The sequence below is a fragment of the Mycteria americana genome, chromosome 15 (genome assembly GCF_035582795.1).
Source record: "Mycteria americana isolate JAX WOST 10 ecotype Jacksonville Zoo and Gardens chromosome 15, USCA_MyAme_1.0, whole genome shotgun sequence".
Taxonomy (NCBI): Eukaryota; Metazoa; Chordata; class Aves; order Ciconiiformes; family Ciconiidae; genus Mycteria; species Mycteria americana.
The window spans coordinates 12,245,770-12,259,589 of record NC_134379.1 but is presented as its reverse complement, the minus strand read 5'-3'; the positions used below and the strand labels follow the sequence as shown (position 1 = coordinate 12,259,589).

General features: G+C 45.2%; 1 protein-coding gene across 1 annotated transcript in view; it reads left to right on the top strand.

Annotated features, from left to right (window-relative positions):
- The window catches only part of CALN1 (calneuron 1), a 127,184-nt gene that overhangs the window by 402 nt on the left and 112,962 nt on the right, over positions 1 to 13,820 (top strand). The window contains exon 2 of the mRNA XM_075517959.1: positions 12,584 to 12,708. Coding sequence (XP_075374074.1) covers positions 12,591 to 12,708 — 118 coding nt within the window. The 5' untranslated portion in view covers positions 12,584 to 12,590. The remainder of the gene's footprint in view (positions 1 to 12,583; positions 12,709 to 13,820) is intronic.

The following is a 13,820-nucleotide window of genomic DNA, read 5'->3' as shown; positions in this document are numbered from 1 at the left end:
GGGCGGTGAGGGATGGGGAGGGTGGTGGACCCGGGCCAAACCCTGTACCAGGTGAAACTTCCAGGTAGCGTGAGGACCGCAGGGGTCTCCTGTGGGGAGGGCTCTGTCCTGCAGGAGCTGGCTTCTGGTCCTGTACGCTTTGGTAGTGTGTAGACCTCATCTGGGTCTCACAACACCTTCCCTTAACTTTTCTGTGGGGCTGGATCAGGCCGGGGCCCAATCCTGCAAACTGATGGCTTTCAGCAGTGAACAAAAACATTTTGCGAGCATCTCCCTGCTATTGAATCCCAGGGCAAAACTTGTCTTGCAAAAATAAAAAAAAAAGCACTTAAAGAGAAATAGTTTGCACAAATGCTAATTTAAACAAAATCTCCTTCCTTTCCTGTCTCAGCTGCATGGGAGACAGGGTCGTACCTCCTCTCTCCGTACTCACACTCTCTCTGACTTCATTGTCATGCAGTTTTTGTCCAATCATAACGTGCTTGAAGATTATGCTGATGCAGCTTATTCCGACCATATCATGATATATGGGTATATATAAATATAGATGGATACATAAACAACATTTTTGTGGCCACTTGTCCAGGCTTTCCTTCAGCAGACTAAATCGCAGCCCAGTCTTGGTATGTTTAAATGGCTGGTCCCATGCATCTCACACAGCCTCCAGAAAACCTTCCCCTGTAAGTTACAATGCAATGCAAGTCCTCTCATTTTATTTTTCTTTAAATGACCTAATTTCTGAGCAAAATCATTGCTTGACCAGTAGTGAAATGATAGTACTATGCATGTTTTATCTTCCAGAGTTATCATAAACTGAACAAAATACCCATTGAGAAACTACTTGTATTAGAAATACCAGCAAACATCATTTTAGTCGATTTGTGCACATATAACTTTATTGATTCAGCATGAAATATGGCAGGCAATCTATTAGGAGATGTAAAATGAAACAGGCAGAGCCTTTTCAGAATATGTTGGGAATGTCGAATGGGTCTGAGAGCATTCATTTTAGCCAGGTGGCTTGCTAAGGTAAACTGAAATGATTTTTTATGAGTCCTGTAAACAATACCAAGGCAGTTTTATTCAGTTTTATACAGTCCACAGCTAAAGATGTATTAGTTAGTTCAGCTGTTAACTGGGGGAACTGATACGTGTGGAGAAGCTTTGCAAGACTGGGTAGGCTTTAATTGTATTTTTAACCTGTGAATGTGGTTAGTGTTAAAAGTGTAAGCAAGAAACTAAAGTAAATACTGGGTATTATGCAATAGTACTTGGGCTATCATGAGAAGAGGGCAATAGAAACAAACTGTTTTATAGGTCTGCTTTTAATTAAATGCAGTCTACTTTGATAAAAGCACTAAAATGTGAAAATGTTTCTCAGAATAAAGACATTAAGCAGTGGTAATTAAAGCCACAGCGCGGATTTAGTCTGTTGAACCTGAACTCCATGGGCAGGACATGGAAAATGTATAGAAATTCAGTAGGTGGTTCTAAAACTGCCCTCTCATTCCTTGAACTTAATATCTGCTTGTGGAGGCTTACTGGGCATAATTGTATATACATTTTTACAGCATGATAAAAGAAAACCTTAAACATCTGCACTGCATGCTGTCATTAGGTCTGTTCATAGCTGAAGCTTTCGGGCAGCATATACCTCCCTTTTTCATACATTATCGAGCCATTTAACCCAGATGGAGGTTTCGGATCCACACCATTCATTGCCTGTAGCCATACCCCTCTGTGATGGCATCCCAGCAGCTTCGGTGGGTACCTCCTGGGGTGCAGGCGTTGCAAAGTGGGGTGCCGAGGCACGCCGGCTGCCGTGTCTGCCTCTGAACCCCCAGCAGTGAACCGATGCCCAGCAGCACTTGGAGAGAGCTTGGTGGAGGTGCTGGTTTGGGGGTCTCTGAGCCATCCCGTTTCCTTACGCTCTTGTATTTCCATCATCATCACGTGTGTTTATTGAAGTTTTTCCCCATGGTATCTGCAGAAGGGATTTGGATATTTATAAATGCAGCAAGGGTCAAAATCTGGCTGTTTCGCCTTTTAAATAGGGCATAAGCAGATACTGGGTTTGCCTGTGGTCACTTAGTGTCCTGGAGGATGCTTGTGTGGGATGACAGAGGTGACAGGGCGGTGGGCACATGTGTGCGGAGAGAGCGTCTGCGTGCAAATAGTTTCCTTGGGATCTTTTTATCCTTGATGCCGGCACGCTAAACAATAATGTGAGCAAGCCCGAGAAGCTGGAAGCTTGTTCAGTCGAGGGAACGGCCGCCACTGATATCCTGCACAAATTCCAGTTTGGCTTAATTCCTTCCTAACCTAAATTCTCTTTGTGTTTGTACTCGCTTCCTGCCGGGGGCCTGATTCTGCAAAGAGGTCAGTAGGGCAGAGCCTCACTGAAGTTAATGAGTTGCAGCGAGCTTGTGCCTGTGCCGGGATTGATCCACTTTAATGAGGTTTTCTTCATTCTCCTCTATTTGCAGGACCATAGCTGTTTGCATAGATACGACGAACATTTTGAAGGGTTACCCAATCCTGCAAAGCCTTAGGCAAACAGCTAAGTAAATAGCCCGTTGGCTTGGATGAGCACTGCTGATGCTTGCAACCTGTCCCAGTGAAGGTAACTGGAGTTTTGCCGTTGCCTGCCACGATCGCTGTGGTTCCCCCCACCCCTGAGGGAAGCGTGCCCCATGGCGTGCATTTGAAGACCCAGACATGTTTGTGCCGCTAATTGGCAAGCTTCTCAAAGGGTTTGAGGACATAGCTAGAGGCTACCAAGGATGTCACAGTCATAGGTTCTTTGAGATATATTTATGTATTCATCCTTGATCTTAGATACTCTGCTCTGACCCTTTTTAAAAACTGCAGTTTAAGAAAAATGCCCTCTCTACACTATTTTTTTCTGCATATTGTTGACCTCCACCAGGGCAGTGATTTCCCCATGCAGAGCTGCCGGCACATCAACTATTATGCAAATGAGATTCCAAATAGTTGATCATCCCTGCCAGGTATTAAGGTTAGCAGCAGCCAGCCCAAGAGCAAATCCCAGGAAAAACAAGAAAATGAAGTCTCCATAACTGTTTTCAATTATTTGGTCTCGCTGGTTCTTCTTATGTTTCAAGAAGAAACATGCAAATCTCTCTGGGTCTAGCTTGTTTACAGAGTGCTCGTGGGTTTAAAATACAGCCAGCATCAGATTTCTGTTGTACATTTCCTTCAAATAAATACTGAAATAAAAATAAGGATGCTGTAATTTGTGCCACCCCAAGAGCTAAATACTGCGCTCCAGCAGGAAATGATCATTTTGGTTTCTTGGAACAGCTTTACTATAATCTTCCGCAGACCGGTAGCTCGCAAAGAAAGAAATGCAGACTTTCTCAAGGCAGCTCAGCTCTCTCTGATAGGATCTGGTTTCTTGTGAACTAAGGTCTTGGACAACGAGGTGCTCCAGCACGTGCTCAGATCCTGCTGAGTCCAGGGAGTGCTTCAGCACTTCGCAGCATCAGAGCTCCAGGGCTTACCCCTTGGAGGAGGTCCCTTCCCACCAACCGCTGTGCACATATAGAGGTCATTGCAGTTTGGGATCTACCTATATACTCTTCCCATAAGCAGCTAAACAGTGTCGTGGCTGGAGTTAAATAGCTGCTCTGGGTGGACAATGCACCGTTCGATGGAGGCCCTGGCCACCTTCTGCAGTAGTGCTACAAGTCCTGTGCACCCAAAGGCAGCTGGTACTTCCAGTTTTCTGCATGAAATGGTGCCATCAGCACAACAGTCTCTGAACCCTTTCTCACCATAGCCTGTCCTGGCTTAGTACTAGTTCATAATAACCAGCCTGGTGGTTCTGGAAACTTCTTGTTGGGGCAGGTCTTCATTTGGGTCAGTCGACCTTCTCCCAGCAAGCAAACTGGGATCCTCTTTTTAAGTCTGGATCCTCTTTTAAAGCTGGGCCATAGTAGGTGTATGAAGACACTTTCCTGAGGAAACTAATAGCCTTGAACGTTTGCAGTGGGGAGATGCTTGGAGCGTATCTTGGTTGGAATCTTACACTATGATCCACCTCAATTTATATGAAAATTATTCCAGTCTTATGGTTACCCTTGCCTCTTTAATTACCTTCTGGCTCATTTATATATGTTGATGGCTCCAGTCCTCATAGCTCCTAGGGAACTTTCTGTAGGAACCATCAGCTATTGCTTTTAAAAAATAACCCTCACCAGATGTCCAAAAGCCTCCTTTAAAGAAGAGGCCTGGCATAAGTCATATTTATTGGAAGTAATTAATTGTCCTGTTAAAAAACCTAAATGTTTTGGCATTTCATTAATAATACATAACCAACCAACAGGCTATTTGTAGCATGTTACTTTGTTAAATCTGCTGTAAAAATTGTCATTATTGATATATTTCATGTTTATAATTACTCATCTGTGACGCACTCAGTCTGTTATGAATAATCCATTGTATATTGTTTTCTTAAATAGGATGCTTGCTCAGTGTGCTGGGGGTGCCAGGAATTGCTCTTAATAATGTCTTCATGTCTGATTTATGCCTGTGAAGTGAAGGCAACTGGACATGAGTAAATGAACAGAAGCATGCTCAGAAAACTGTCCTCGAGACAGTCTCGATAAGCAAACACTCAACAGTTGTGAGTGCAGGAGAAAACGGTTAAACAGAGCAGGGAAACGTGTTAGAAATGCATTACGGGGGGCTAAAGATGCACAAGTGACATTTCCTCGCTGTTTTGACATCCTCTTCATCTCAGCTAAAAGCTCTGTGATACTTTTTTCTTACTGCCAACAAGGACCTCATTACCCTATGCCATCAGTTAGTTCTGTATTATCTTCTTGTGTTCTCCCGCTCAGAAAAAAAGTAAGCTAAGTATTCCAGAAAAAGAGAAATCTTATATTTTTGTATTTTAACAGCAAGGACTGCTGAGGGAGTTGGTGTAATGGTGTGAGCAGATGCGGATGACGGTACAAAGCCTCTCTTGCACCGCTGACCTGCGACGTGTGCTCAGCTAAATGTGCTCGGTGTTGACTTTGTCCGTGCCCCCGCAGCCGATTGCCTGGGGCAGGGCAGGAGGACCTCCCGCTGCGTGCTGGCAGGGAGTCCCTGGGGGTGGGCACAGGGTGGTCATCGCTCCCGTGGGCAGTATTAACTGGACAGTTTGGGTAGAGAAAAATGAAATGGAAGTGCGGCGGAAGGCGCCTGGGACAGCGCCGAGGGAGCCGGCAGGTCTGTCAGCTGCACGTGTTCTCATCTCGGCACCGATGCTGCTCAGCCCCTCGGGGTGAGTTCACAGACTCCTGTTTTTTAAGGCCCAGGAGGAGTGTCAGAGCATTTAACCTGGAAAACAATATATCACAGGCCATTGGATTTCACCCAGTTAAGTCCAGTACCGAGCTCGGCAGCTTGTGCTTGGCTAAAGCGTGTCTTCCAGCAAGGCATCTGGTCTTGTCTGGGAGACAGCAATGTGTCACTCGTTCTGGTAGTTTGTTCCAATGGTTAATCACCTTCGCCATTAAAAACTCTTGCTTAATTTCCAATTTGCATGTTTATAGCCTTCAGCTTCCCACCACGGAAGCCCTTCGCCTTTAGCTTTTAGAGCTTTTAAGTAGCCTGCCGGTTTTTCTCTCATAAACGCTTACCTTGTCCTCAAACAGTCGTTTCTTCGCAGCTCCATGCTATGGGTCCTGTCGTCTTGTAGAGGAGCTGAACCCATGGGGGGAACGAAAGGCTGGTGCATGCACGCTGCAGCCTCCCCAGGGATAAAAGCTCCCTTGCCAAACTGATTCTTTCCAGTTTCCAGGTGAATTTTTAGAGGGGGGAAGAGAGGAAGGTTTGGAGATTTTTGTTGTGTTGTTGGCTTTTCTTTTGCTTTTTAATATCAGCTCAGAAGCTTTCAAAGACAACTGTGGTTTGTATGAAGATGGAAATTTTTTGCTAACCCTGGCTAAACTCTACCCCTGCAGCCAGAGGCTGGGGGCAGCAGAAGTAGCAGGAAGTGGCTCAGTGGCAGAGAGTGGGAGAGGGAAACAAAAAACTTGGGGTTGCTGGCTGAGCAAGGTGAGGATGAGTTTGGGGGCTAAGAGGAGCTTGTGTGAATGGATGAAACGCTGGTGAGTTGGTTATGATGGTTATTTAATTATGCAGGTTTAAGCCAGTTTGGGAATGGAAAGGGGTCTTTATACCCTCGGCATGTGATGTGCTTGCCCTGCAGATACAGCGCTATCAAGGCATTGCAGTCCTCTCCTCCTGGCGGTTTAAGCTGAGGATCAGCCTAGGCCATAGTTAAAAAATAACAAATAACAACTATGGTTTAAAACTGTCCCACTGTGTTCTCACATGTTCAGCTTTCAGAAAGAAATGTGTATATTTTATACTTGACCTGGCATCCACAGCTCTTCCTTTCTGCCATGCAAAATTCAAAGGCAGCCATGAAGCTTCAGTTGTTTAGCGATGTGATGTCTTTTAAAGTGACCTTCCTCTTCTTTTTAATTTCAAATTTTCTGGAGAAAGTGGGGAAAAAAAACAGCACAAAACCATCTGAAGCGCCTATCGCTTTGTAGTCCTCGAACCTGGGAGTTTGTTGCTCATTAAGTGCCTCTGTGGCACTACATCCATTAGGCTTGTCACTCAGATCTTGTTTTCTGCGTTTCAGAGAACTTTCTTCCCAGTTACATCCTTGAATGCTTAAAATGGTCTAAGGTTTGTAAAGTCCTTTTACCCATTGATCCCCATGGGGGACTTTATTGCTAGTATCCCAACCCAGTATCTATCAGCAAGGAGATCTCCATTTTCTTGGTCATTGTCTGAGGTGGGGGAATATTTTCTTAGGTTTATGCCAATAAATAATCACATACAGCACAAATGCCATGTATGGTGTGATAAAAACGAGGGCACATGTGGGCATGGAGGGTCAGGGCTGACAAGCGGTCCTTGGGGACCAGTTTTAGTCTGTACCTGTATCACCACCAGCAAATGCATAGTGAATCTCATATGTGTGTATGTGCACTGTGAATTAAGGTCTCATGTTTGCAGCCCATACATCCTTGTAAAAGGTATGAAATTAATCTGGATGGATTAATTTGCTTAAAATATCATGTGTATAAATGCTGGGTCTACCTTCTGTTAAGCAGAAAGTGGGAGTACTCCTGTTTTCCAGAAGTAAAAGAAAAACCCTTTCAGAGGAAGCTTTAGGGCTCACTTGCACTCACAGCCCAATGACTTTGCATTACAGTCTGAGGAAATTTGGCTTCCAAAAATGATCCGGTGTGTTTACTGCTCTGTGGAGGCTGCAGCGGTGGACTGGGAGCAGGGAGGCTCTTGTCTTTCTTTTCCTGCAATAGATCTGTTTATAGGCCCAAATGTGGCTTTCCATGTGTTTGGGGGGATTTGGCTTTATTGGTATCAATAGGTAGAAAATACGAACTTCCTCAAAGATTTTCCTCCCTGGGAGGATCTATATTAAGGCTTTCTTTTAAGGCTCCTTATGCACCAGACCTTATTTTTCTCTATCCCAAGGCGCCCTTCCAAGACCCACTTATATTGATTTTGTAGCTACATAAAAAGCCATCTGCCTGAGCACGCTTTCATTCCTGTGTCTCTTTACGCACCTGAGTTGAGACTGATTAAACAAGACTTCTGCATTTTATTGCAGCAGCTTAAATCCTCACACCTCATTACAGAGCTCTCGATGTGCTCCCCTTCTCTGCATCCTCGGAGCTCCTCCCAATGCCAAAATGAGACTCTTTGGGCCCTTCAGACTTTCCTTTGGTAGCTTGGGCTCCTATTGCATTTCAGCTGCCAAGTTTTTGCACAAAATGAAAAAAAAAAATCTCTAAAGCTATTGTTAGCAGCAGTGAATGCAGGTGATAAGGTACAAAGTGACTTAGTGCTCTTCCTAGCAGAAGGATTTTGCCAAAGCCACGTGCCTGTAACAAAATGCTTGACTTGTCTTCCCTTAACTATATTGGCTACAAACACATACCTGGGGATTTAGTCCAGCTCAGTTGCTCCCGTGCCCGAGAGCACGGGCTAACCATGACTCTCAGCTGTTACTGCCTCCTTGGGAGAGGGGGAAGGGACTAGTGCATGGGCAGCAACGAAAGGAAAATGTACCAGAACAGCAATGAAGACTCTTCGGAAAGTTGGTTGTGTCCCCTGATGGATGCTTCATGCCCAGAGCATGGAGGATCAAATAGCCCAGGAATTTCCCAGGCAATATTCAGGGTCTATTTGCTCTGCTCTTCCCTTTCGATCCAGCTAGATATTACACAGCCTACCTGAAAAGATAATGGCAATTGTTCAGCTCTGGGGAAAACGAGGTAATTTTTTTGGGAGTCACTGCTCTTATTTGCCTTACATGTTATAATGTTGCTCTGCCCAGAGAGAAGCATCTTTAACACTGTTACTTCATCTGATGAATTTTTAAAGGATTTTAGAGCAAGCTGGGGGACTTTACAGCTACTGTTCCAGTTTCCCTACCATCTGGTTGCTTCATGGATTTTCTATGTATTCCTGTATCTTTTTTAGCCCGGTTTCCTACGAAAATGAAGCTTACGCTGTTGTACTGCACGTGTGTGCTTGTCCACCCATGTATGTGTGTTTTCCCATACTATCAGCTTGAACCCTCTGCTCAACCTCAGGCAGATTTGTGGGAGAGATGGAGATCTCAATTTTACCAGCTTCCCGTGCTTCCCCACCAGCATCGTTTCTGCCTGGTCTGTTTGACGCCCGTGGGGCAGTAGCTGTGGGGCTGATCAGCATCCAGGATGGGGACCTGTTAGCCCAGGTTGCATACAACCTGCTGGGCAGCAGCCAGGATTCACCAAATTACAGCTGAATAGGGAAGGCAAATACACAATACTGGCCAGGTGTAACACCCAGGCAAGCGCAAATTATGTTGTGTGTTATGTGCCTGAGGCTGTAAAACCAGGATCAACTCCTGGGCATCATTTTTGTGCTGCACATAGGAGAGAGGTTAGCAAGAAATCTTTTCCAAATTGGTAACTACCAAGGGAGATCCAGGATCAATACAAATTGATCTGATTCCATCTCGTTGACTGATACTTAAGCTAAACCTTCCAGCTGAATAGTCGTGTGGATTTTCAATTGGGTCTGAAAGCCTTTTTAAAAAACATATCACAAGAGCTGGTGAAGAATGCAAACCAGAGCGAGCGTAGACATGTGAGCATCGTGTAACTGCCTTTTTTTCCTGATGGCAAATTGCTTATGAACATCTTATAAATTTCACAAATGTGGTTGTGCTGAAAGGAAAGAGCGAGGCTGGCAGTGCTGCTGCCGGGCGTTACGGGGGATGTAACCTGCTGGTGAGCTTGGCGCAGAGACTGAAACCTTGGCAAGGTACCATGGTAACATTTCCATACACATGTTTATGGGTTCTTTGAGGGCTTTTTGGTTAAATGTCAATGTTTTCATGATATTATTCAAGGAGATTTCATTGCTCCAAAATCCCACTATGCCTTTGAAAACTGCTTTTAGTTTGCAAGTTGCTCAGTGGAAAATGTGTCTGTCTCGACTGCTCGGAGGTGGAGAGCAGAGCTCACTGCTTAGGTGCCTGCTTAGAGGCTTGTTGTACAGCTCTGTGAAATGGGACAAGAGCCACAGCATCTTCCCTGTTCCCATAAGAGGAGGTGAGTGCACATGGCTGCAAATTTAATGCGTTGAAGAGATAGAAAGCTGTCGGCACCCTGCACTCCAGCACCAGCATCTGCTGCTGACCAAGCGCCCGGGAAGGGCATCACCATGGTGTGGGATGGATCCCATCAGCACCGGTTGACTTATGGTTTGAGTTTGCCCAGGGTCTCAGCTGGCACTGGAAGGAGCAGCCATATGCAAGCTTAAGGTTACCGCGTTTCTAACATGGACATTTTGGCTAAATTCAAAATGAGCCTGGAGCGATCTGGCTGTGCTAGGAGAGACCTCTTGTTCCCAGACAGGCGTTGGGCACCTATATATTTCCATTAAGCTTTTTATATGTTTCAAAATAGGGTGCTTTGCAAAATGTGGTGCTTTGCTTTATGAACCCTCCCACAGCCCACACCTTGCAATGCCCCTTTTTGACTTTTTCTGCCCCCGTGCAGTCTCGGTTTTGACAGCAGGCTCCCGTCTGCAGGGTGCTGAGCGCTCCTGAAGCGTGGCTGCGCATCCTTGTTTGGACATCTGGCGCTGGAGCTGCTGCTGGTCCGGTTTTGAGCATCTCTTGTTAAAACTGGAGGCAGGCTGAGAGCTGCTGAATTCCAGAAGCTCTACAGTGTTTCCGTTGAATAATATTGCAATTTAAAAAAAAATAATATACCTAGGCAATAGAATTTAATCCAGGATTTGTCACTCTAGGATATCATGGGTCCCCCCCCCAGTACTAAAATGCATTACAGGATCCCAGGTGGGAGCTGATTTTAAGCACTTCAGCCCTCAGGGGAGATGGATTGTCATTTTTTTTTTTAATGGTTGTAGAAGTGAAGGCACAGAAAGTTATTTCAGAAATGCTTTAGTGCACCTAAATCCATGGCTTGCAGCTACTCTGACCGTGGGTGACCTCAGGGAGTGTGAGGGGCTGAGCTCCCGTTGCCCAGGGCCAGGGCAGGTGGGTGCTGGCATCAGTCCCCAGCCCCACGGGCTCATCGCATGCTGCATTTGCAGTGCAAGCTCACCCCGCGGCTCCGCCTGGGCCATTGCAGGTGTTAGATTTAAATCTCTTTAATTTGATAGGGTTTTGAAAATCAGTGTAATTGCTTTTACATTGGGCGTGTGATTATCGAGAGAAAACACGGATCGATTGATGTCTGAATACTTTGTGGTGGGACTGCGGAAGCTAATGAGGATGGTGCAAAGGGCTGGAAGTGTCTCTCCAGCCCTGCTTGTCGGGACTGAGAGCAGCACCAAAGCTGGCATTGCCTACGTGTCTCCGTGTGGGTAGGTAAAATTCCTGTCTTAGTGCAGAGCAATATGTCAGACTGAGCAATATATCAGAATGAAATACATTAATTGGCAAGTGCTGGGAAATTACAGATATGCTTAATGAAAAAGAAAACCTTGTTTACAGTTTCTAATGTGCTGCTGAAGAAACTGGCTCCCAAATAAAAATACTTAAAATTACGATTAGGATTTATTTACATAATTACTGCAAGAGAAATTCTAGGTACGTGCTAAGCAGTGCAAGAGAAACCTCATGGCTTTTCTTCTTTGCTTTCCTGTGTCTTGAGGTTAGTTTGCTCTTGGTGAGTCTATTAAGACTTTTACTAACTCGGTGAGGCAAGAAGGCATTTGTTACAAAATTAATGCATATATATGTATATATATATTTGTTTTATTGACTGTGGTAAGAACGTATGGCTGAGTAAGAGCCAGATCATCCTTGTAATTGTAGTGTCGGCTGGGGAACGATTCACTAGGTGGCACTTACCTCTTTATGGCAAAGCAAGCTGATGTCCCAGCGTGGCTGTAGTGAGAATGCCCTTGGAGTTTGTTTCCAAGGGGCTGTGTCCCCCACTGGTGTGAGTGAAATCTGCCAAAGTTGCCATATAAATTATATTAATGGTCCGTTCCAAACAGTACTGCCCAGTGTGTCCTGGCCACCTTCCAGCCCCTGCGGAGACCCTGGGCCAGATCCTCGGCTGATGTCTGGGTGGCTCTGTTGACTCTGCTGATTTATATCTGCTGGAAATGTACAGTATAAAATGCAATAGGCCCATGATGGGGCTGTGCTGATTGAAACCAGCCAAGGGTATGACAAATCTTCCTCTTAATATTTCAGTTGACTTTGGCAAACTTGCCTCTTTCTTGTGTATCCTAAATCAATGTGTAAGTGCTGCTGACAGTAATTTCCACTTTTGTCTGTGCAGATGGCTGCCCTTCACTAGGCTGCGGTGTTTATACCTGCTAAGTTTGCAAACACTTTTCTGCTACAGCCTCCCATTGAGTAGTATTTTTCCTTAGCTGTCATATTTGTGAGATGAAAATGTTCTTTGTTGGGCCCTACTCGAATGTGAATTTTCTTCTTTCAGCGAGGGCCACTGAAGTCTGGAGCGGAGGCACTGGTGCGATGTGCGTCTCGCTCAGCACAGATGCGCTGGGTGGGGGAGGCTGAACCATCTTAGGGGTCTAGATGCTCCGGAGCAGGGTCTGAGAGCTGGTGTCCAGACCCTTGCGTGGCTTTGAAAGTCATGCTGCTGGATCCTATGACTTTTTAATTGCACGTCAAAGTAGACCCCTATGCACTATATAATTATTATCAAATAGCAAATCTCTAGTCTGAAAGCTGCAGTATGAGTGCTAGAGACTCATATTTTCCTAAGGCACCACTGTTGTGTCTCTGCTAACTCTTGTTTGGCATAAAGAAGAAGCTGCTGCTTTTTTGTTTGTTTGTTTAGCTCTTGTCTTAGACACTAAATAAAATCTGCAATCCATCAGTCATGCACCCAACTTCAGTGCGCGTTCCCTGGTGTAGGATGCTTTGGTCCAGCTACTCTTTCAAGGCAGGCTATTGTACTATTCAAATAAAACAAAGACAAATAAATAAAATAAGCCTTTCTCTTCCCTTTTCTCTTGTGCCCAGGGAGAAGATGCCATTCCATCATGTAACAGCTGGCTTGTTGTACAAAGGCAACTACCTGAACCGCTCACTCTCCGCTGGCAGCGACAGCGAACAGCTAGCAAATATCTCCGTGGAGGAGCTGGATGGTGAGCATCGTCCTTGCGGTTTTCCAAAGGGGGCTGGGAATGGGGACAGGCTCGTTTTTACCTTCTCTGTAGTGCTGTCATGCAATAACTGGAGGTATTCTCCCTGCGAAGCAAGGAGCAAAAGAAGCAAGAAGCAAGGTCAGAAGTGAGATGGCTCAACAGATCAGGGACAAAGAAAAGGTCCCCGACCAAAGTTATGTTGAGAGCTGTAGACTGATTTTAGCCTGAGATTTTGTCCTGCCTAGAAATAAGGCAGCTTTTTGAAAGAGTAAGGCTGCTTTTTATGGGCAAAACTTTGCAAGAGAAAAAGTTAGGCTAATATCATTTTATAAAGATGTCTTTAGCCTTTCCTGGGAACCTGGAGAGCTGAATCTGTCTTCCTAGCAAGTCTTCTCATTTGCTTTGTGGCCTGTCAAAGGTGAGGTTTCTCTCTGTGTCTCAATATAACAAGATGCACGGAGGTGGCTTGTGGCTTAAGAAGCTGGAAAGAGCTTTAAAATTACCTTTTCCAGGTCAGTGATTGGCAGCACAGGCTGGCCTCAGGCTGGCAAAGGCTATCAGGAAGGTTGTCCACATCTGCTGCCTGTAGGATCCCATAATTTCCTCCCTAGAAGCTGGTTGCTGCTAATCCCTTCTGCCCACAGATGGGATGTGAGGCCAGGTAGACTCCCAGTCTGGTTCGTGGTGGGAAGGTCTCTTTCATAGGCAATTTGTGGCTCACCAGGGTCATTTCTAAGCAAAAGTCAATATTGTTGACAGCTGGTCTTTGAGGGCTGTGGAACAAATTGAAGCTTTTGGTTTGCTTCCCAGCGGACATTTGGTACAAGCCATGATCATAATCAGTGGTCTTGACGAAGAACTTGATGAGGAAATGAGCAAGGGAATGGTGCAAGGTGGAAACGGTCCTTCCAGGACAGGTTGGAGGCATTTTGGCAAAACAGAAGGCCAACATTTCTGCCCACCCTCCCCCTTTTCACCTGTGCTTTGGTAATTCAGACCTTAGTTTTCAAGCCTTTTCAACCCGGAGCCTTTGGATTTGGTTTTGCAAGGTTTACATTAACTTATCTTAAGTACAAACTGTGTTTTCTGAGTCTTTGTAACTGCTTCTCTTC